Source organism: Tachypleus tridentatus, chromosome 6 (assembly GCF_004210375.1).
Source record: "Tachypleus tridentatus isolate NWPU-2018 chromosome 6, ASM421037v1, whole genome shotgun sequence".
Classification (NCBI taxonomy): domain Eukaryota; kingdom Metazoa; phylum Arthropoda; class Merostomata; order Xiphosura; family Limulidae; genus Tachypleus; species Tachypleus tridentatus.
The window spans coordinates 161,926,688-161,952,493 of record NC_134830.1 but is presented as its reverse complement, the minus strand read 5'-3'; the positions used below and the strand labels follow the sequence as shown (position 1 = coordinate 161,952,493).

The 25,806-nt window shown below is 31.5% G+C and overlaps 1 protein-coding gene across 5 annotated transcripts; it reads right to left on the bottom strand.

Moving 5' to 3' along the window:
* Positions 1-2,322: 2,322 nt before the first annotated feature.
* LOC143254314 (uncharacterized) lies at positions 2,323-25,381 on the bottom strand. 5 transcript variants are annotated; one of them, XM_076509291.1, is made up of 6 exons: positions 25,282-25,342; positions 24,207-24,292; positions 16,054-16,347; positions 14,593-14,841; positions 9,312-9,425; positions 2,323-7,335 (listed from the first exon to the last, which is right to left on the bottom strand). In XM_076509291.1, the coding sequence occupies exons 3-6, from the start codon at positions 16,210-16,212 to the stop codon at positions 6,769-6,771; spliced, it is 1,089 nt and encodes a 362-aa protein (XP_076365406.1). In that variant the 5' UTR covers positions 16,213-16,347; positions 24,207-24,292; positions 25,282-25,342; the 3' UTR covers positions 2,323-6,768. The 5 variants fall into 5 exon arrangements, with proteins under 5 accessions (XP_076365406.1, XP_076365405.1, XP_076365403.1 ...); XM_076509290.1 differs by having other exon boundaries at positions 25,299-25,316; XM_076509288.1 differs by lacking the exon at positions 24,207-24,292 and having other exon boundaries at positions 25,299-25,381.
* Positions 25,382-25,806: the final 425 nt, after the last annotated feature.

Genomic DNA, 25,806 nt, shown 5'->3' with positions numbered 1-25,806 from the left:
AGGAACAAGAAATGGAAGAAAGAGACAAGGAAGAGATAGTTTATTGTTGATAACGTCTGGAGCCAGGACCTAAGAACGAGGAACAAGAAACGGAAGAAAGAGACAAGGAAGGGATAGTCTATTGGTGATAACGTCTAGAGCCAGGATCTGAGGAGGAACAAGAAACGGAAGAAAGAGACAAGGAAGGGATAGTTTATTGTTGATAACGTCTAGAGCCAGGATCTGAGGAGGAACAAGAAACGGAAGAAAGAGACAAGGAAGGGATAGTCTATTGGTGATAACGTCTAGAGCCAGGATCTGAGGAGGAACAAGAAACGGAAGAAAGAGACAAGGAAGGGATAGTTTATTGTTGATAACGTCTAGAGCCAGGATCTGAGGAGGAACAAGAAACGGAAGAAAGAGACAAGGAAGGGATAGTTTATTGTTGATAACGTCTAGAGCCAGGACCTGAGAATGAGGAACAAGAAATGGATGAAAGAGACAAGGAAGGGATAGTTTATTTTTGATAACGTCTAGAGCCAGGTCCTGAGAATGAGGAACAAGACACCAAAAACGAATAAAGGTTAACTTTGTGTTGAGGTAACTTGCAAATGCGTCCAGATAAGGAGTGCCTTGCTGATTGCATAGTCATGGAACAACCTGATGGTCAAGAGGCTACTCCACGAGATAAACCTGTGAACAAAGAACTGTATTTGTCGCACTCCTATGATGGCAAGGGGTGTTACATTACGATTTATATGGAAGATACAGTGGACCACGTTGATTGAAGGGTACGTGAGAGCTCAAGGCTTGTGGTATGAGAAAATATATTTGCATATAGATGGCAGCACTGAACGAGAATATTTATTCGTGTAAGGGAAGGTAATAAAGATGTATCGGAAACTTGCTATTTTATAACGGCATTTTATCAAGAGTTCGATAAATGCCTTTATCACAGATGGCCATTATTAAGAAAGACAAGATGTTTAGGCAGTTATACATAAAATGCTGTACACAAAAGATATCATGCAATACTTTTACGCTATTTTAAAGCCAATATACTTCATATTTTGCTCAGTATATTTTTGCTTTATTGTCTAACTACCTACTACAATATTATTTAAATAATTTATCTACTGAGAAACATACACATAATATTCCATATAATAATACTGTATATGTGAAAACTATGGGTTTTGGCTCATACGGCAGAGTACACGCTACGTATGCTGGATGTCGAACATCAGTTATCTGTTTCCGTCTATCCATTCCACCTCCTATTGTCCCGCTAAAGAATGTCCCAACAGTCAACACAGGCGTCCATAAATTATTATCCATTCCACCTCCTGTTGCCCCGCTAAAGAACGTCCCAACAGTCAACACAGGCATTTATAAATTAGTATCCATTCCACCTCCTGTTGCCCCGCTAAAGAACGTCCCAACAGTCAACACAGGCATTTATAAGTTATTATCCATTCCACCTCCTGTTGCCCCGCTAAAGAACGTCCCAACAGTCAACACAGGCATTTATAAGTTATTATCCATTCCACCTCCTGTTGCCCCGCTAAAGAATGTCCCAACAGTCAACACAGGCATTTATAAGTTATTATCCATTCCACCTCCTGTTGCCCCGCTAAAGAATGTCCCAACAGTCAACACAGGCATTTGTAAGTTATTATCCATTCCACCTCCTGTTGCCCCGCTAAAGAACGTCCCAACAGTCAACACAGGCGTCCATAAATTATTATCCATTCCACCTCCTGTTGCCCCGCTAAAGAACGTCCCAACAGTCAACACATGCATTTATAAGTTATTATCCATTCCACCTCCTGTTGCCCCGCTAAAGAATGTCCCAACAGTCAACACAGGCATTTATAAGTTATTATCCATTCCACCTCCTGTTGCCCCGCTAAAGAATGTCCCAACAGTCAACACAGGCGTCCATAAGTGATTAGATTCTGTGCGCGGGAATTTTCGATATTTTAGTGTAATATTGTTCATGACTTTCTAACTTTGATTTAAAGGGGGCGCTGTTATAATAAAATAATTTTAGTACCTACAACACGCACAAAGAACCAGTTTTTCTAACTGTACAGATACACACGTACCTGCACATATACTTATTATACAACTCTCTTGATCATTTGTTGAGAAATTTTAATTTAAGCATGTTATAACTGCATACTTGGTTGTTGTTTTTGTATGCTGCTTTAAAATTCCAAATTGTGGAAAGATTAAACCTGAAACGTTTAGTTTGGATGAAATCACCTAGGATTATTATGTTCTGTATTTCTGTAACACATCGTCTTATAGTTAAATAATGACAATAAATGAAGAACATTATTTGCGCAGGTTCAAATCGTGTTTATTGGTGTATCCACACAGTTGAATCTTTCATGGCTTACAAGAAATTGACTAGTACACAGAAATTTCGGCACACTGTAACCAATGTCACGTTACCTTCCAACTTAAAAATACTGGTTTTACCTCAACAACAGTAATTACTGGCTACGTATTTAAGCACTGTATTACTACAAAATAATAATAACAACAAAGCAGCATATTTCTAGATACGACACAGACCAAGCTTTCATCAAAGGTATGTACAAATGAAAAACCTCATTCTACAAACTAACACAAAAAGCCGCCAGAGGGATGACCACGTTCAGATGAAGAAGCTGCCTTGTAACTTGCTTTTTATCACAACGAGCAGCTTTTCCCTGAAAGTTTTACTTTAGCTTTATGTACCCAACACGTGGAATTACGCCATCTTTGAAACATTTGCAAGGATATTATATTTTGATATCAAACGAAAACATTTAAATCCGACATCTGCACACCAGGACGAATATTGTCAAATTACATCTAACCACTTAGTTATTTGATGCTTTAGAAGTTACTAGAAAAACGCTACATCATGACATAAATTATACAGCAATCAACTTGCAGGATCACAAAGAACACCGTATCAACCTATACATTGTTAATACAAATAAAATCCATGTTAGAAGAACACAGAAAACTACCAAATACTCCACACCGTATGAATTAACGACTAGGACCTCCTAGGTCACTGTCCAAAGTTTAAAGCTGACTTAAGATGGGTTTGGACTCCAACCTCCAACTTTAAAGTTGGATACTAAAATTGGATGACCATTAAGGATAAGAAAAGAGTAAATAATGATACAAAAGAAACTTCCACATGGATGTCCCACTGAAGAAATCTGTAAAGTTTCACATGCAACATTCACAATGAAACATCTGAATAGTTAGAAAATCACACAAACTTTTGGTTCATTTCTAGGTAAGTCACTCATCCTAAAGACAGAATTATTTCAATAAACCATGTAATACTTCACTCTGTTTGTTGGCTTTAGTGTCTTACTACACTTATATTCTTTCAATTCACTTTAATAAGTGAAACCAATACCAGTATTTAAAGTAACCAGAACTATGTTAGCCCAATCAGCTGAGTATGTTAGTTATTTTTAAACACACAACGTTATTTTCTCTATGACAACAATATTACCCTGAAAAATTCTTAATGATACAAATAACAAATGGTTATTTAGGATTAAATCAATGGTGAGTTTCATCAACGTTTTTCTCAAATTCGTAATTTTTTTTCTTAAGCTAATATTATCTATAACATTAACACAAGAATCACAGCTGAGAATTTTTTTAAATGTATACTTTTTAATGAGGAATGCTAACAAAAAGACAAATTGTATCACGTACTTTGAAGAAACATCACTTTGTCTTTCTCTAAGCCAGTAGTGCACAACATGCAAGAAGACAAGTTCATAATATGGCTGTGTCTTGCACATCTATTTTCCCACAATGAGCAATATTCACTACTTACAGCGAGCTTAAAACTTACAACTCAAACTGTAAGAATGTAATGAACATTATGTCTGATATTACTGACTCCACTTGTAAAGAATTTGTACCAAAACTTTACAAAGAATGACACCATTAGCAAGGATAACTCAGAAATATACAAAACACATAACTCATGTTTTCATTCAGGGACATTCACTATCGTCATAATCATTGATTATTGAACATGAATTAGTAAATCCGGACCCACCACTTTTATTAAACATAAAAGTGTTAAAATACGAGACCTAATATGAACGAAATGTTCTGTTAGCCATAGGATAAAGAAACACATTGAAAAAACAAAATGAACAGAAATTCAAGAAGTCCATTGAGAGTTTTTGCAGGCAGAGTTGATGTTTTCACGTTTGGTAATTTTAATATGACAACACCTGTTAACAATTCCTTACCAACAGCAAAAACAAACAATTAAAGCATGTAAACAATCACAACATCTGGCTGTTAGCCAAACAAAACAAAGTTTTCAAGCAATACCTTAATTAAGTAACCTTATCTTGAAACAAAACAAAAACTGGAGTTCAACCTTTCACTTGTATTTTGTTAAACCAAATGAAACAACCTGAAACTGTATCATAAGATTCAGTTTTGTTCCTATTAAACATTTTTCCTTGTTCAAATATCACAACTTTAACAATCCTGATCTCCTATTGTTAATATATTTTATTAAAAACATTATTAATGTATTTGAATATATTGTTTCTTTATTATGCTTTTATTTCCCAGTCTTAATAACAACCTGCCATCACTAAACATTACACATATGATGCAACTTAAACAGAAAGGTATGTTAGATGGCTAAGTTTAAATGTATTCATAACATTTATTTTAAAAAGACATGTAACTCATTTATCCTAGAGGTTGAAAGATCAGAAATTAACATGTTATTTAACCTCTAAACAAATCTTACATTAAGCCTACTGTGATTTTTATACTGTAGATATTACATTTCATTACTTAACATGAATATTTAACTTTCAGCCCCTTAGGAAGATCTCACACATTTGGTTAAACTAACATGAAAATCAACATACATAGTACTGACTATTGAAATCAACACCAATTTATATATGGTCTGCATTTTACAAAAAACAACCTAAATATCTTTATTGTTGCAATAAAAGTTCAATGATAAAATTTTTTTATTCTATTATTATTCGTTGACTTCACTGTCACTAAAAATGATTAAAAAACAGAATTTCTTAGATTTCAAAAACCAACATATCTGCATGCACGTGTTTATTGACAATGTAAGTATTATTGGAGTCATATTATACATTTATCCTCACTTGCTTGAAAAACTAATTTTTATTAAACATTATTACAATGGTTTGATAAAACATCCAATATACTTGGTACCCTTGTTTTAGTGTTCTTTTCTCTGATTAAAGCACCACTTTTCACACCTGTACTCTCATCAACACTCCTTATTTCAAAACTGGACATGGCCACCCATAGTTCGAAATTATTACACTTTTCTCTCTTTTGCTTTGTACTAAAGGATACTTCAAATACTGAAGTTTAAGTTATTTCTTATATATTTTCATTCGTAGTTCTCATGAATTATAATTTTGATAAAGTATCCAAAACCAAAAAATTTTTTTAAAGTTTCTACAGATGATTGCTACGCTTCAGTTGGATTATATTATAAATTTGTTTCTCTAATAAGTATACTTTATGCAAGAATCATATTTTTGTTGTTGGTCTTGTATGTTCCCACAAATATGCACAATCACAGAGAAAATGGATAGCAAAGACGAACAACATAAAACAGATGTAACATTTTTTTTGTTTAAGACTTACATAGATGTTAAAGTTTGTTTTCATAACAAACAAAATAAAGCTTCTGACATCATCAGCTTGTCAGCAGTTCCTTTAAACACCCTATTCATGAGAAGAGCAGGTGTGGAAGTTATGAGCACAAGGAAACTAAAGTGACCACTGCAACAGATTGGATTTCATAGATGGTATGGCATTAGAGCTAGTAAACAACACTAGATGGAATGGGTGGGTTTAAAAAACAAAGAGGGAAGTGGAAAATGTACACAGATATCATTTCAAGATACGTCAAATGTCGAATTTACAGCTACAGTTGAAGAAACAAATATATGGGGAAAAAGTATTCAAATACACAGAAAAATCAGTGGATAGACACAATATGTACAGACACCATTATAAGACAAATGGGAAGATAAATGCACAAAAACATTTAACAGTGGGAATAAAAAAAACAGACAGTTAAACAACAAGTGGGGGGACACAAAACTGTAAAGACCAGTTACAAAACAAAGGGGGGAGATTTAAAAATATATAAGCAGATACCATTAAAAGGAAAGTAGAGAAGACAAAACAAGAACAAACTGAGTACTTTTCATTAGAGAATCTGGAATTACAAAATCTATGCAACATGTTCAATTTTTGTTATTTTTTCAGCAGTGTTTCATGAATCATAACTTAGGCAAAAATAAACAAAAAATGAAATACACAATCTCTGATATGTGGCATGTTCTCATTCTGACTGGCTTTCCAGACCTGAATTTTTATATTTCGTAACTGAAATACATACATACAAACAGTACAATATTTTCAACAAATACTAAACAGATAGAATCTATGTTACAAATCCTAAACTCTTGTATATAAGCACACTTATATTATGTCAATTTTGCAACATAAACAAAACAAAATATTAAGTTGCAAGGAACTTCACAGTAATCCCTGATTGTTTCTAACATGCTCCGAGTTTTCTTTAAACACTATTACAGAAAATGGTGCAGTAACATGTTGCTAAATAGATGCTGAATCTGGAAAGGTACAGATCATAACTTCAGTGTTACTTGTTGCAGAAAAAAACAAAAATCAGTTTCACTGAATGTATACTAACATCTCTCATTAGACATTTCTATTTCTACCATAACTTAATTTTTCGCCTGTTGTATTTCCTGTCAATAAAGGTTTTGATGGTTTAGATATGGTTTCCTGTTCAACTAAATCAAAAAACTTGTCTTTATAGCTAGCCACATAACTGTGAGCACTAAAGTTGTACATCAGACCCAACACCACGTTTAAAGCCGACATGTCATAACGGTGACAGCCTGAATACCGATACATAGGTTTCTTGTTAAACCTACAACCTGATCCTTGAGCACCAATAGGAGCAATGCAGTCTAAAGTGAGGGCACACTGCACCCATGGTAGCATCAGTTTGTGATGAACTGAGTCGGTGTTGTACAGGATTATATGACTAGGATCAACCATGTGGTGGAAGTAATAATATTCTTGTGAAATGTGAAAATAGTCAAACATTTTCTGGTGTGTGAGGGATGAAGTCGGATGATCAAGCTTCCATGCCACCAGACCCTTTTGCTCTGCATTTTTCAGTACACTAGTTGGAAGAGTTGCATTAAATCTGAACTGAACATCCAACCAGAGCACAGCTCCTGCCTTATTCAAGACTTCCTGTAAATAAACATATAATAATTGAATCAATTCAGCATTCTTTGCAAAAGACAGTAACTGCTAACAAAACTTTTTACATAAATTATTCAAGTCTAAGCCTTTAACATTTAAATCTTTACTAAGTGGTACTAAACCTTTATCAATGTAATTTATCTATACTAAATGTAATTCTACAGTATTATGTTTCAAGAACAAAATTATGAGTAATGAATGCTTATGTTTCTTGGTTTTGATGTTCATGCCATGTTATTTTGTAGCCTACAGTGTGCATAGTTCTCAAGTTTCATAAGAATGCACACATTTTATTGACAGTACAAATTACAAATATCATTATAATTAGCTTTAATTAATTAACAATTTTTTAATAATTATTGTCTGTATGTTTTTCTTAAAGCAAAGCCATAAGGAGCTCTATCTGAGTCCACTGAGAGGAATTGAACTCCTGATTTTAGAGCTGTAAATCCATGGACTTATTGCTGTACTAGCGGGGTGCTCATTATTGTCACCAGAACAAATTAACTTTTCAGTTAAAAAAAAATTATATTTGATTTAAATTTCTATATAAAACTAGACTACAATGTTTCTTTTACAGATTGTGTCTGTCACAGACACAATTACCTCCTAAAGTTACATATGCATTATTTTAGCAACCACAAAAATTAAAACAAAAATCTTTGGTGAAATATAAATCTAACACATACATAGATATACATATAACCATTAAATAGTTTATCTGCTCTATAAATCAAATAATACACAATGTCGTAATTTTAGTCACATACCTAAATTATTTCAGGTTATTGTATGTTAAACAAAAAGGGCTCAGAACCCCACAAATAAAAAATATTTTCATAAAGCCAGAAAAACACAAGCAACTTTTTTTATTAATTTTATATGATGGCTGAATTATAGTTGCCAAACAAACTATACGCACACTGTAAGACTCACAATCCCTTTAAGCAGATCTGCTTGTTTGTAGTTAAGCACAAAGTTGCACAATAGGCTATCTCTGAAGTGTTCACCATGGGCATCAAAATCGTATATTTTTATCATTAAGTCTGCAGACATACCACTGATCCACTGCAAATTAATCAGTTTTAAGATAGTGTCTGTTTAGAGTAACTACAATAATAAATAATTCTCAAGATGTATCAATGTAAAAAGATTCAAGTGTCAACAGAGCTACTGTGACAAAAATAGCACAAATCATATTTTTACAAAGTAACTGAATTTAGAAAACCCTGCAACATTAAAGGTATTATAACACAACCCCATCAACAGTTGAAAATCTTTTGGTTTTCTGGAGTCCAATCACTGCTATGAAAATCTGAGAAGAGTCCACTCCAGCCGCTTTACGTTTAGCAGCAACTCTCCACGTTTTGATAACAGAAAAATTATTCCAGTTTACACACTGAATTCCAAATAGTCCAGAAAAGCTTTATTTCCAGAAACCCACCAAGATACTGATGGTGTTATGAAACCCGAAGTCTTTGTTTTATTTAAATTGTGATATTTCTGTAATTTTATGTTCAATTACTGCTACCGCCATCTACAAGTACTTATTCAATTTAAAGTTTCTTCAATTAGTATTTTACTGATGAGTTCCTAAAACTATTTACTGACATCTTATATTTTTCTTCACTTTTGTTTAACAAGTCTTTATATTCTGCATATTTAACATTCATAAATATTTTGTCACAAAAAAACAATTCATCTTCCACAAACTTGTCTAAGCCAAACATTGCAAAATTTAAGTGATTAAAAATATGCAACATTATTAGCTGACCATTTACACTGAAAAGACTGTCAACTGAAATGTTAAAAATAGAACAGTGGCCTATTCTGTCAATCTGATTGCCAATCAAAAAGCCTGTTGATATACTGGGTTGTTAACTAGTGACAAAGTAAATTTTGCCACTAAGTTACAAAGAAAAATTGGTAACATTTCTCATCTAAAGCTATAAAAGAAAACTCACCTGAATTATTACTGGTCGAAAAGCAGAAAGTTTCAGGTTATGAATATGTGATGGAAAAGAGTCAAAATCAAACTTCTGAAGAGAACATTTGGTAAGATTACAGGTTTTCACAAGCTGAAATGAACAAACAATGTACATTAGTTTATCAAACACAACATGTGCTTGAATAGCAATTCAATAGTTTCTTAGATTTCCAACAACAAAATTTTCCATGATAACGCCAAAAACCTTTTTATGTATCTTAATACATCTGCTCCTAACTTGAATCAAATAGTCAGAAAACTTCACAATGAAAGAAAAGTCTTTAACCTGTTCAGTGCCATAGACGAGATAACTGGTCCAAGCTAATCAATCGGTAACACAGTGCCAGGAACGAGTTAATTCATTCTCAATAATACCTAACTTCAACGCTAGATGTCAGCACCATACATGCATTTGACCAACTTACAAATAGTTTCACTTTCGATCCCAAAAGGGCTTCACGAAAAAAGTTACAAAATGAAGAAGCATCAGAGTTGTATTGTAGCAGCTGAAATACTTGGTAGTCAATAGGTTAACCCTAAAACTGTACATGGATCATAAAGAAATTGCTATGTTTTGGTAGCAACTTTAAAAATAAAATAAACAAATTAATAAAACTAATTTTTTACATTAAATTTTACAAAAGCTTCCAGTATAATCTCTTACTTTAAAAAATACAATGAAACTCCTAAAACATTGTATTTGTGTAAATGTTAAGCTCTTCCCAAAACAAAGAAACTTTTGCTTAAGGCCACTCAATTTGGACCACAAATTGCACTATCAGAATGGTTTTCATCATGTTAATGACATCCAGAACACCCTTAACTCTTCAAAGAAACAACAATAGATGTATTTCAGCTCTTTCTAACAAAATTCCTTATTTGAGATCTGATCAATCATATCTAAGTTTGTTCATAAAACAATGAAAACAAATTGCAGTGAGAAGAAAATAATTATTAATGTTTCATATGTTTTCTTGACTTCTTTTCATTGGATTCAAACATTTATTAATGGCCTATCTTTCTGATCATCTTAACTTCAACAAAAAGTAACCCCCCCATTACAACTGCATCCAAAATATTTGTATTTTGTGCTAATATTACACCTTGCATCTGAGACTAGGGTAAATGTAACTTTCGGACATTCTCTCAGTGTTTTGTTTAGTTCATTTCTGAATCAGCTGTTATTTAGGTAAATTACTTTAGAAGAGGCTATAATCTTACAACAAAAACTTTACATGTACAGAGAGGAAAGATCATTCTCAAATGATCAAATTAAGATTACTCTAATACCTTACCCACAAAAACAAAATGTTTATAAGCTCTGAAACCATTGTTGAAATACAATCCTAGTTTGTTTTGTTTTTTACTGTTTACCTAATACTATGAAAATCAAAACAGTCCAAAGTTTCTTTATAAAGTCTCAAAAAACAAAGTCATCCAATAAACTTATTGTATTTACACTGGTGTTTAAATGCAAGAAATTTGACAAAACTACCACAAGTATTGGCCTCTACTTCACATATATAGTACAAAAAATTAAGTTTTACATTATATTTGGAAAAATACAAAAAATAATCATTCAAACTTTGAGTTACCTCCTAACAGACCACTGATATGTTTTAAATATTTGGTGTGAACACCCTTCTCAAGCTGGCAAAGCACGATTATAAATAATTATACTTGTCGTAAGACATTAGTACTAGGCCTAATACATTTCTTAACATATTTTTTATCTAGACCCTTGAGAATTTTCAAAAATTAAAAACTGTACAATTACAGCACTTCAACCATGCTAGGTTCCCCATCCACTACTGACGACACATTTCACTCAGGCCGGCAGGAACACTATTTATACAAACCACATGGTACAACAACTGTTGCAATAAATGTTTTATATAAATAGCATTCCAACAACTAACGTGTCTTGGCCAACCTGATGACCTCTGGACTGAGCTAACCACATCTTCGGCAGTGGATATGGTACACACAGTGCAAATAGTTATTGAAAATATGCAACTATATAAATAATGTAGTGTATAAAAATAGTACAGGTCTAATACTAACGTTTTACGACAATTATGTAACATGTTTTGACTGGTACAGTAACATTACTTTCTTTAACATAATACGCGCACACAAGTATTTGTTTTTAGGTTTGAAACAATTTCTAGTACTGTAATCAACCCCTGCAGAAAATATTCAAAGCTTACTATCTGTAAGGACAAAAATATTTCTGCCAAAACTACGAGTAATAGTACATAATGTGATACATATTACGCTTACATATTTTATTATATCCCACAAAAACTGTCAAATGTCTTCTCCATGATAAAACACAAACTTCTGATACATTTCCACACATCTGTCAAACATTCCTGTTTATTACAAAAGATGGCATCCAAATAGCCAAACTATAGTTACATGTTATTTAAATGCTGTTTTGTCTGTGGTCAGAGACCCATAAAACCTAACAAATCAACAGCAATTACATAAAATTTAAAAACAGTATCTAAAAAAATACAAATCTTGATAATTTTAGACTGTACAGAAAAACCTCAAGTCCTGAGATTGCATTAACTATTGATAGTCCAACTATCTGCTGTATATAACATTTAACCTATGTAATAGGTGGAGAATACTTCTACAAAGCAAAAAGTATATACTATAACAATACCTTTAACTTAAACAATATTCTGTGATGAAAAATATAATATTAAGGTCAATTATCTGTTTTACTACACCTTTCTGTACTAGCAAAATAGATTTTCAGTTACAAAACCTAGAAGTGGACAATTAACTCGATATAATCAAACATATAAGCATTAATTATTTTCACTGGTGTGACATAAAATAACATGCTCGCTTTTTCAGGCATGGGGGTGTTATAATGTTACAGTCAATCTCACTATTCGTTGACAAAAGGGTGGCCCAAGCGTTGGTGGTGGGTGGTAACAACTAACTGCTTTTCCTCTAGTCTTTCACAGCAAAATTAGGGACAGCTAGTGCAGATAGCCCTCGTGCAGCCTTGGGCAAAATTCATAAACAAACAAATCAATTAACTTAATACTGTTTAGCTCAATTCATTATTTTCACAATTGACAAAAATAACCATCTAATACAATTAAATCAATTATCAAATATCCTTAACCTCTCAGCACTAATCAAAATTATTAGCATTTCAACTATATCTGTTGTTCATTGATTCCAACAAGTTCTTCCAATCAAAACCTCAACTCATAAGATTACGATTCACAATAAAAATATGCATTTAAAATGCTTATATTCACTCCTTTTTCTCAAAACCAGTACTTGTAAAGAATAATGAATTTTTTTCTAAGTTTTCCTTTAACATTATCATGTAAACAGACCGATGCTTTGCCAACAACAATTAACTGTATTCTGAAATCTAATGTCTGTTTTAATTTTGAACAATGTAGCAAAAATAGCAACATTTCTGACAGATATAACTGAAGAACACATACAATGAGTTAGAACACAAAACTGGCCTGACAACATTACTTTGACAAGTTATTGTCTCTCATGTAGAACACTTCAAGTTTCTAATTTTGTTTATAACTTAAAATAAAATAAAATAAAAATCAATAAGGAACTAGCTATTTTCTACACTAGAAAAATCTAGATGCAAGACAAATATATCAGTCAAAAAATAATCTTAATTTTCATAAACAAAATAATGTTAATCAATTTTAGATAATTAACAAGAACTTTTTGAGTAGAATAATTTAGTGTCCAGACTTCTAGACTAGATTATTCAGCCCTGGTGAGTAGATGAACACTATGTGCTACTGGTTATACTTCCTGCAGTCAGTTCCATACCCAGAAAGGGCTTTCATCCGTTTTGTTTTTTGTTTCTTCTCATGAGTAATTTTACTTGCCTTATTCCAAATTTTTTTTCGTAATTTATAAAACTAAATACAGCATAAAATTTCACAACAAAATATACAATTTCAATCAGAGTTCTACTTTCTTTCACACCCCATATGAGCTATATATATAAAATAAATAGATAAGTTAATAAATAGATTTATAAACAGGCAGATAAGAGGTCTCAATTACTTGTTTTTATTTAGTTTCTTAAGAGCTGTAAAAAAAAACATGATACAAAGAAATAAACTCATGCATATAATTACCAATTACTCATACAATCTCATCCTTAAACAGTAAGTTATGGCCTTCACTATACGTGAAATGTAATTTAGATTGCTTAGTTTAAAACACTTGCCCAGAAAACCTTTTGTAAAAAATGAAACAAAGAACAAAAGTATTTATTGAAATAAACTATGCTTAACTCACATCAAGCCAACTTTGAAGTGCAAGATAAAATACATAATAATCAATCTACACACAAGTTCTGTTATAATTAACTTTTCTTGGTTGTATACATTAACACACCAGGTCTTTGTTTCAGTTCATATTCAATCCCACACACTATTAAAACAACCCAACCTGCCTTTGTTACTAATTCAATCCCACACACTATTTACAAATAAAAAAACCCAACCTGCCAGTTACTAAGTACTCACTTAACAACCTTAAACATCTGTGTTACTGTCTATTATTACTAAAGTATATTAATTCTTTTTATCAATGTCATAAAACACTTTTCTACTACGTAATTTTGTTAAAAAACGGGACCACACTAAAATTAAAGAAATAAATATGATATAGATCATGAAGTTTACTGAACATTTTTTGCTATAATTTATTAACTACTGATGTCAAGTAAGCTGATTATTTAGATACAAAATAAAAAAAAAATCCATAAAATAAAAATGTCAATCCTGTATAATAAACTGGCAAGAAATACACAATGTTAAGTAAACGCACTAAATCCTATAATGATTTTACATGCAGTATTCCCAGCCATTATCTTTATTTTACCTCATGGAAATGTGAAGTTTTGGAGATTTAAGTTAATTCTATATCCATACCTAAATCTAATAATAAAAAATAATCTTTGTAGGTGTAAAAAACCACAACATTCATGAACAGTGTTTCAATTAGATCATTATCACAAAATGCAACTATTCCAAAACTGTGCAGAAGACTGAATAGCTAGGCTTCTTTAATGTTAGCAAAAAGTTCTCCATTCACCATCAATATAACATGTATTAAAATTGCAAATTTTCATAACACCATTTTGTTTTCTTATAAAATGTTTATGTTAAGGCCAGATTTGTCTGTAAACTAACAGTATTCAAACTGTTATCTTTCATAATGAAATAGAATTTACTTACAATAGTAGCCTCTTCTTCTGACAAGTTAAGATCATATAATAATACAACATGATCCGGGAGATACTTCTGACTTGACCTGATCAGCCCAACAGCCAGACCAGTTTCACCCGATGAAACAGCAGTTACTATCACTGGTAATGTCACATTGCTCCAAGTATTTGAAGGATACAACCTTGGGTTGTTTGTAAAGCCAAGAAGTTTCAAATAGTTAAGGTTAACGTCAACTTCAGGAGCCTCGGAAGGTAACACCTACACACACAGGTAGTAACAAAAAGACAAAAATGTATAAGCACAGACGTATACATATACAAATTATTTCCTGTACACCAACAGAGAAGACCACAAATTTAAAATAATTTTAAAAACTACTTGTGAAAGGGAAACATCAAAAATAAGTTTTATTCACGAAGGTTTCAATACTGAACAACACTTTTCAAAAACTGTTGTAAATAATGTTTCCTGTTATTCTCAATAACCATAGTAAGTCGAAACCTAAATGAAGTAACAGCAGTCACCAGCTGTTCTGAACTGTGTTTACAATTCTTTACAATATCCTACACAACAACATGCATAACATTTAAATCTCCAACCTTATGTCAGTGGGAGAGAGGTAAACAGAAAGCAATGCCAGACAAGTGACCTACGTATGCAGGAACACCCTGTATCACATCCATACTTCCCTCAATAGTAGTTAAAATTCTTAATGTGCCAGAAGTAACATTTTTGTTTCTACTGAGCCACATATTTTTGTAAAGAGAGTCATTTTAGATATGGTATTTTCTTTAACAATTGCTTTGTATGTATCTGAAGGATCAACTTTATCATATTCCAGTTTTCAATTCTGTACATTTAAGACGTAGCAATAAAACAAAAATGATGGAACAAAGTTATGTGTAAACTGTTCAGGAAATTTTAATGCAAAAATTTTTTTCTTAAAATCAGAGCTAAAGAATCATTATCTTCTGACTCAACTGATAAGACTAGATGACTAGCTAACACTGACAAGATAATTAAAAACTGTTCATTCAAAGGGGACAAGAGATAGAAATGTACAAAAGCAACAAAATAAAGACATTTAAACCTACAAGTAAAGACTCTTGAAAAAAGAAAACTGGGCTGAAAATTGTGTTCATTACGTTATCAAGCTAAGAGTTCCTATTTTTGGCTCCATGTTTACTTATCAATTTTGGAGCCATCAATTTCAAAATGTTCAATAACAAATGAAGCTAAAAGAATTTATGCAATGTTTTGAAAAACATAACAAAGGGTGACTGTTCAAAACTGCAACATCAGAACCTGTGATAATGTTTTGTGGCATTTGATCTCCAAACTCAGAAAAATTTGTTATGCTATAATTCACAATTTTCTCTTCTGCAATAACAATTTTTAAAACATGATTTATGATTTTCTGTACTATGCTACCAAATTATGAAGAAAAATAATTAACAAAACTAAACTTACATTAATGCCTTTTAGTTGTTTTGTGAGCTGTTTCTGTGTTGTAGACACAAACTCGTGAATAGAGGGCTTTGAATCTCCAAATAAGCACACTATAATGCTCGTTAAAACAATACAAGCTAAGAGTGCAACAAAACTTTTAGACTTCATCTGTTCCACCATAACACACCTCGGCTACGGAAGTTTCTACTTTAGTCGCTTTTTAGAAATCCATCTGACATCAATGTCCATTTTTTTTTAACTTGGAACTGCAATGCACGATCTCTGATACTTCTATGTTTTCACTGTTGAAGTTACCTGCACATAAAGTTGAATGAAATGTATATAGATTTCTCCATGTTTTCGTCATTTATCTTAAGCAAAACAAACAGCCTGGATATATGTCAACATGTCTACAATTCATTATGAAATTAATCCTGAAAGTTAAAATGAAAGTTTTTTTTAAATCTAAAAATTATAATACAGAAACACCTAATATCTTTGAAATGCACGTACACATTTTGACTTGCAGAGCTCTCCTGTTTAAACATGTTATTGAATATCCACTACCAAATAAGTTGGAAGCCTTGCATCTTGTGGAGAAATATATATACACAAAAAATTAAAATGTTAAGTCGTTTCTCACAGAATAATGCGACATCATCTGTGTTATTCATACAAAAACTAAATGTATACATATTTCATTATTTGGATATGAAAACCACCAAAACATAGATGTACTCATGTCAAATATGGACATTACTTGATTTTTTATTATATATTTCCATTACTGATTAAATAAAACATTGACCGTTTTTAAGTGCAAATAAGTAAAAGAAAAATAAAAAAACATTTAAGAGGGTAATAAGCCTTTGACAAATTTCACTAAAGCATTAATTTAGTTTGTGCACTAAGGTGTTGGTCCACTTTTACAAATCCTATATACAATAACTCATTAGGTTAGACTAATAACTCATTAGTCTGATTAAATAAAACATTGACCGTTTTTAAGTGCAAATAAGTAAAAGAAAAATAAAAAAACATTTAAGAGGGTAATAAGCCTTTGACAAATTTCACTAAAGCATTAATTTAGTTTGTGCACTAAGGTGTTGGTCCACTTTTACAAATCCTATATACAAAGGTTAGACTAATAACTCATTAGTCTGATTAAATAAAACATTGACCGTTTTTAAGTGCAAATAAGTAAAAGAAAAATAAAAAAACATTTAAGAGGGTAATAAGCCTTTGACAAATTTCACTAAAGCATTAATTTAGTTTGTGCACTAAGGTGTTGGTCCACTTTTACAAATCCTATATACAAAGGTTAGACTAATAACTCGGATCTTTTAGATAAACTAAACAGACAACTCATTATCATCATTATTATTTGAATATTAAACACTTACGTGAAATAAAAATTATTTAACAAACCTTCTTGTTAAAGCCATGACTGAATTCAACCTTCACTAGAAATCAATTAAACATTACCAAAAACAGAAGTTCTACAATTTTAAAGCTCAAAATGTAGATTTTACCAATCTATACATTTTTGTCCCTTTGATATTTTTTTATCCATAACTCATTTCTAAACCAACAAAAAGTATTCTGATAGACATTATCACAATATAGTATAAACCCCTATTCTTTCTCTTGTCAAACTGTTAAAGGAACAAGATAATAAAAATAACACACACACACACCAGTGAATTATCTTTACACGATGAATATGAAATGTTGAAAATTCACAATGACAAGTTTTCACCACAACAATTTCTTAAACAGTCATTAACACCTTGTATTAAACATAATCAGTATGATAGTTACTTTAACCTGTTCAGTGCCATAGACAAGATAACTCGTCCAAGCTGATTGGTAACACATTGCCATGGACAAGTTAATTTGTTCTCAATAATACCCAACTTCAATGCTAGATGTCAGCACCATGCATGCATTTGACCTACTTACAAATTGTTTCACTTTCAATCCAAAATGGAGTCACGAAAAAAGTTACAAAATAAAGAAGCATTAAAGTTGTATTGTAGCAGCTGAAATACTTGAGAGTCAACAGATTAAGGGATTCAAAGTTTTCCTAAGCAAGTGAAAACATTATGCCTGTATAACTAAGGCCAATTTTTTAATTGCATAATTAATTCAGCCATAAACAAGTTTGAAGCATTTCAAATCTAACAATTTAGAGAAATATAGTAATTTATGCTGTTTATACATATATACAAATGAAACAGCAGCACAACTATTTATACAAGTGTAATGACCAATATTATTATTCATAAATATTCAACGTTATAAATGTACGAGTACACAGTCTAATAGCATGTAGAATAGTAAAGAGTTCAATAACCTATATGCAAAATATTTTCATAGTCATCACACACAAAAAGTAAATTTTTTCTCCACCTATATATAATGGCCTCTTATTAAAAACATCAAGACTTGATATACTCCATAAACATATAAAATCTTATGCTTTAAATACTGTTCAGCCCACTTACATTCATGTGATAAAAAACAGAATTTCAAACAAAGCTAAATTTAAGCACATTCACAATAACCATATCCAAGGGTTAAACATTTAACTAATAACCAAAACTCAACTTACAATGTTCAGCACACCTTAGAACTCTTACAATGCATAGTCTAACACATACAGTGAAGCAAACACAACCCACTAAGAGCCACTGGACTAATCAATACACCATTAGTTTTGTTATAAAACTGTTGGTTGCTTAGCAACATATAAGAAGCAAGTACAAAAATGCAATCTCAGCATGCTCAAGTCTAGAAACATACATACATATGCTGAATGTTTAGCATACAATCAATAAACACCACTGTTTACACCTACATGTGTTGGAAATGCATCACACTTATAATCAAATTTACTGCTCAAAGGCTTAGGAATCCTATAAAATTTCCCTACACGACTAAAAACCTGTAATAACCGCGGGTGCTTATTTTTATCTACTTATATAAAGATGAATTGCTGAAATACAAATTTAGAAAATGCTTTCATTCTGTGGCATATTTATGAACTAAAAAAATTAAAAGTGATGTAATAAATAATTTAATAGATTTCCTCTGGGAAAAAAGAAAGCAAACACAGAATATTTTTTTCTTAATTAACTACTCAAAAAACCTTTGACCTGTTAATACTTGGATAAATGTTAATATTATATACAACCAAAAAATATGTAGCTTTCTGTTTATCTGATTGTATAATGGTAAGAAAATTACTAGCTTGAAAAACTTTCATATATAAATTGTACATATCACTTGTTCTTCAGCTGAGAAACAGTAGCTAGATATTACAACTTCTATGAAAAATAATAAAAATGAATAACAAAAAAATCAGTACCACAGGTCATTAGATTCACTACTACAAGCCTATCAAACAAACTTGTGTAACCTTTAACATTCATACACCTATCAAATGAATACTTTAAAGAAACAAGGCATCAAGACAATGTATATACTATGTAAAACTAGTTTACAATTCAAAATAACAATAAATTCTTCCAAAAAAAACTTTAAAATAACCATACTCTTTTTACATTTGTTACCATCCTTGTTATGAACACATGACTCTTTTCACAATATTAATTTTACAGTTTGGATCAAAGGATTAACCTCTTCTAATTACTCAAATTATTTAAACCAAATATCATTCTTGTACTTCAACTTTTACCATGTATCCTTACAATATTAGTCCTAGAAATGTGTGCTGCTATTTATATACTAGAAAATTAAATTTGTCCAAGAAATATGTTTAACAATTTTTCCTTAATATAATATTAAGAAAGACAAGGGTCTACTAACTATGGCACCACTTAGAATAACCTCACAGATACTGTTCAAGGCTAATACAAACATTTCAAATGTGGTCTACTAACTATGGCACCACTTAGAATATCACCTCACAGATACTGTTCAAGGCTAATACAAACATTTCAAATGTGGTCTACTAACTATGGCACCACTTAGAATATCACCTCACAGATACTGTTCAAGGCTAATACAAACATTTCAAATGTGGTCTACTAACTATGGCACCACTTAGAATATCACCTCACAGATACTGTTCAAGGCTAATACAAACATTTCAAATGTGGTCTACTAACTATGGCACCACTTAGAATAACCTCACAGATACTGTTCAAGGCTAATACAAAAATTTCAAATGTGGTCTACCAACTATGGCACCACTTAGAATAACCTCACAGATACTGTTCAAGGCTAATACAAACATTTCAAATGTGGTCTACTAACTATGGCACCACTTAGAATATCACCTCACAGATACTGTTCAAGGCTAATACAAACATTTCAAATGTGGTCTACTAACTATGGCACCACTTAGAATATCACCTCACAGATACTGTTCAAGGCTAATACAAACATTTCAAATGTGATCTTCTAACTATGGCACCACTTAGAATATCACCTCACAGATACTGTTCAAGGCTAATACAAACATTTCAAATGTGGTCTACTAACTATGGCACCACTTAGAATATCACCTCACAGATACTGTTCAAGGCTAATACAAACATTTCAAATGTGGTCTACTAACTATGGCACCACTTAGAATAACCTCACAGATACTGTTCAAGGCTAATACAAAAATTTCAAATGTGGTCTACTAACTATGGCACCACTTAGAATATCACCTCACAGATACTGTTCAAGGCTAATACAAAAATTTCAAATGTGGTCTACTAACTATGGCACCACTTAGAATATCACCTCACAGATACTGTTCAAGGCTAATACAAACATTTCAAATGTGGTCTACTAACTATGGCACCACTTAGAATATCACCTCACAGATACTGTTCAAGGCTAATACAAACATTTCAAATGTGGTCTACTAACTATGGCACCACTTAGAATATCACCTCACAGATACTGTTCAAGGCTAATACAAACATTTCAAATGTGGTCTACTAACTATGGCACCACTTAGAATAACCTCACAGATACTGTTCAAGGCTAATACAAAAATTTCAAATGTGGTCTACTAACTATGGCACCACTTAGAATATCACCTCACAGATACTGTTCAAGGCTAATACAAACATTTCAAATGTGGTCTACTAACTATGGCACCACTTAGAATATCACCTCACAGATACTGTTCAAGGCTAATACAAACATTTCAAATGTGGTAAAATTTGAGGGAACACAAAGAAATATATTGTTTACTTCTACAGAAATAAATCTAAACTATAAGGCATTTGACATTAAAATCACTATGCTAAAGTATAGCATGCTTCATCGTCGTGTACTGTGTCAGTCAAGTTGCCAAATGCAGTTTCATATGAAATATTCAACTAAAGTACAACACGAAATGAATTATTCTGTCTCGTATAATTTCCAAGTAGTATTTGATTAATTATTTAATTGAGTGTCACATAATTAATATACACCATGACTTTATATCCCATAGAAACATGTGACATATAACTTGCAAAATTCTTAGTTTCAAAGATTTGGTTAAACTAAAAACAAGTGTTATAATTTAGTTTTATATTAAATATTTACTAAGTAACTTTTTCCTCAATCTTCATTTTTAACTATTTTAGTTGTATTTATTGTATTTTTGAATATTTTTCTTTATGCATTTATGATTTTCACACTAGCTTTTCCAAAAGCAAAATATTTCCTGCTACCACCAGTAGATAATGCACTAATAAAGATGTGACAAATGCTGCTAATGTTTGAATGAATGACCACAAGAATGAGAGAAAATAAAAGGTGTTGTGGAGAGTACTGTATTAACTGATACAACTAACATTAAAGAAGAAACAAAGCTTTGACATTTGAATACAGAACCGTGATGTACAAGTAGTGATTGAATCTTCACCTGTAAGTGATGGGTAATGTTCCAACTTTAATTTTAAGTTCAAGAAAAGATAAATTTGTTACATATTAAAAGAACCTTTGCAAACCTTATTAATGTCATACAATAATACTTGAAAAGTTTTCCAAAACTATTTTGAATCACTACAAGAAAATTTTGGCCAGCACCTCATGAAAGATTATTCCCACAAATTGAAAAATCTGAAACAAACCAAAACCAGTACAACCAGACTTATAATCTGATTACTTGCTACACTTTACAACAAACTTTGAATGCTATTATTCTTGTTGTTAAAGGATTATTGAAACTTGTTTCACACAAAACATTAGTTACTGCAGCTTTACAATAAATTACACCTTTAATTTCTAACCAAGTTACTTTCAGAAACCCTGAACAAGACAGTGAAGGTTAAAGCCACCAAAGACTGACTCTCAATGAATCTACAAGCCATTTTAAAAACATTTCAATTATAATGCCCACTGACATGCATACATTTACAAATTCTACCAAAAGGCTTATAACAAGAATTATTATACGGATTTTGGGAAAAGCAATCCAGAGCTTTGTTATAATTAAAATATATTATTGCTTTTTTTTTTTACCAAGAGTTACAAACACATCTATCAGTAGAAACTGAAAGCTTTAAAACTGTCTCCTTCTTGTACTTCATTAATAAATATCTGTAACCCTTGTTATTAAATTACTGTTATGTTCCTGTTAACACCTAGATCTTTAAAACCTTCTGAAGTCTATTTTTCACAACTCTTCAAGTCTATTTTTATATTTCAACAAGATGCATTAGTCTTCATGTTGTTTTAAAAATAGTTTCTCAGAAGTCTAGTACAATGTTCATTTCAACCAAATGTTTGAACATCATGTCTTTTACATTTAATAAATCATACAAATTTTCTGTATAAATTCATGTGCTAATAAAAGATAATATGTTTACACTTTTCCTTTTATAATATACTTGGAACTAACCAATTACTAAACCAGTAAGTTTTAACACCCAACCTTGTCTTTTTATTTCAAACATGAATCTTCCTAAAAGGGTGTATAATTATATACTTTAAACATTTGCCACTGTGATTAATTTTACAGAAAGCTATACAACATTTCACACTTCAGGTTTTATTATTATAAATTACCTGACAAATCACATTAAATAAATGACCAATAGTCATGTTGTTAGGCAAGTTTACAGTACTAAGACAAACCTCATTTTAAAGATTTAGGATCACAGGACAAAACAAGCTTTATAGTGCAAATATTTTTGTCTTTAATATTTTGGTACGTTCCTTTCATACAATTTTATTTCCACTTGAAACTTCACTTTGAATAATTCTACAAAGTTTTTAAAACTTGAACAACAAGATACCATTTGGTCCTTCAAGACTGTCCTTGTATGCTCAACTCTTAAGTAAAATATTTTAGAATTCTGTTTCCATTTAACCATCTTTTTAAAATACCACCTTTCACCACTCCTAATGACAATACATTAATTCCATACATCAATAACCACGTAAAACTGTCTTGGCTGAAGTCTAACCTCTTTTTCCAAATGTTAAACGTGCTTCCTTGTCTTCAAAACTTAAATTAGAAGATTTTATCCTATCATTCTCTTGAATAACCTTGTAAACTTTTCTTAAGGGAAAAATAAGAATCTCTGTAAGATAACCCTTTTATCCTAGAATCATCTTAATAGTTCACTGAACATTTTCCAAGAAGTGCATAATCTTTCTCAGATAGAGACCAAAACTACAGGGTGTTTGGGAAGTCACTGTGCAGTTTTGTAATCATATTTTATTCAGTCTATTTCAAGCTAGCAACTGATAGCAGTGTTTAAAAACAAAATAAGAAGGATCCAAGCCTGTATTGATGCCAACAAGGGTCACTTTCAACATTGTTTATAATTGTCATTCATATTTACTTCCTGTATTCTATATTTAAACATGTCTGTTAATAAATATATAAGTGCACAGTGACTTTCCAAACACCCTGTATATACAGTATTCCAAGTAAAGCCCACATACTAAATTTGACAAATGAATAGTTATTCTGTAACACCTAAGCATCCTCAATACTGCTGGAAATGCTATTAACATACTTATAAATAAAATACTTATAAATAAAAAGGAGCAAAGACCCAAACATACACAACCTGAAGTGCAACACTAGAAGTGTGAGGAAGGGCCCAGTTTGAATGAATTTATTACAACTTTTGTTGTCTTCCATCAAACTATCCCACAATCTAATTAACTTTTTTCCAATCATTTTCAACACAAAATTTCTTAGCTACCTTGTGTATGTGGCAACTTTTGAAAAGCTTTTGGAAAATCAGAGAGCACCAGTCAACAGCCTTGTCATTATCCATATATTAACATCCTGACAAAACAAAGTTTTGTTTACTAATACATAGATTTCACTTTATTTTGTAAAACCTTTTTATTGCTCACTCTAGAATTTTTCCCACAACAGAAACAAGAGTATCTGGTATGACATTATATTTTAAGCAAATTATGAAGAAAAAATGGACAATTATAACAACAAAAGTAATCTTAGGAATAGCAGATGCTGGATATTGTAAAAGTTTTGGTATAAATTATGATCAGTTTTTGCATTCAATAACTGTAGAAGAGGTCATGTTTTAGTTTGTTAAGCAACTATAATATTCTTTAATTACCAGTGTAAAATCTCAAAAAAATTTTTTTTATTAACTACACTCCTACTACTACTGTAACTCTAAGTTAACATAGACCCCACACATTCTTATAAGTTGCTGAGAAGTTTTTTTTTTTTTTTCGAAGAGAAAGAACAGATAGATTTATTTTTCATAAACACGATGTAAAACGTTTGTTTGTTAATAATAACGTTTTAATATACCACTATCTCAACTGGTTGGTTTTGAATTTGAGCTTTGTCACTTCGGTCTTCAAATCGGTATGGAAATTCAACCAGCATCAACACTCATTATCATTTTACAGATCAGTATATATAAATCATTATTAATTTATATGTAAATTATAATACTTAAAAAGGCATGAATGTTGAAGAAAATCTTAAGTTTCTTCAAATCACAACATTATATCGCTATTACTAAAATGATTAACACCAGCTACTGAGCTTAAGCTTAGCCTAAAGTTTCAATATTCAGGTTTAACAGTATAAGATTGCCTCGCGCATACTGCATTACAAAACCCTACGCTACTAGTCAGTTACTGTTAGGCCTAATATACTACTCATATTTTACAAACAAAATTCTTCATCTCACTCACTTCTGCTCTATGATAAACATATAAGTTAACTTCAAAAGCATTATAAATGTAAACTCTGAAAAACCTTGAAATGTTTTAAAAACTGTCATTAAAACTTACACAAAGTTAAACTTTACCTCAGACAAATAGTCTAGGGTGCAACTATCACTTCTCTCTCCCAGATTAATATACGCCTACGTGACGTCATTAGTCATCCCTCTATATATATAAAAATATAAATAGTTTCGTTTTTAGTTTACTTACTCATATTTTATTATAAGTTAGAGCTTTTACAGTAGGCTACTGTACAAGTAAAAATACAAGTATTGTACTGTAAAAGTCTTAACTTGTTACAATATATGTAAAAATATTTTTCAATTAAAAAACATTTTTACGCACGACACCATTATTTAATCGATACAGTACGGATTGGACTTTATGAGATCAAAGGTCACTGTAATGACTCCAGTCAAGTTTAAAAAATGCGCTATCCACTGTCACTACGAAAGAAAATAATCTGGTGTTTTAGTTGATGTCTGCTATTCGGGCAACGTGTTGCTAATAGTGAGAAACCAAAAAGGTTTGTTTTGAATTTCGCGCAAAGCTACTCGAGGGCTATCTGCGCTAGCCGTCCCTAATTTAGCA

Coding starts and splice junctions, on each gene's coding strand:
- LOC143254314 (XM_076509288.1), bottom strand. CDS start 16,212: ATGGTGGAACAGATGAAGTCTAAAAGTTTTGTTGCACTCTTAGCTTGT. Junction 9,426..14,592: donor CAGAAGAAGAGGCTACTATT/GTAAGTAAATTC, acceptor TGTTCATTTCAG/CTTGTGAAAACCTGTAATCT. Junction 7,336..9,311: donor TTCGACCAGTAATAATTCAG/GTGAGTTTTCTT, acceptor GTTTATTTACAG/GAAGTCTTGAATAAGGCAGG.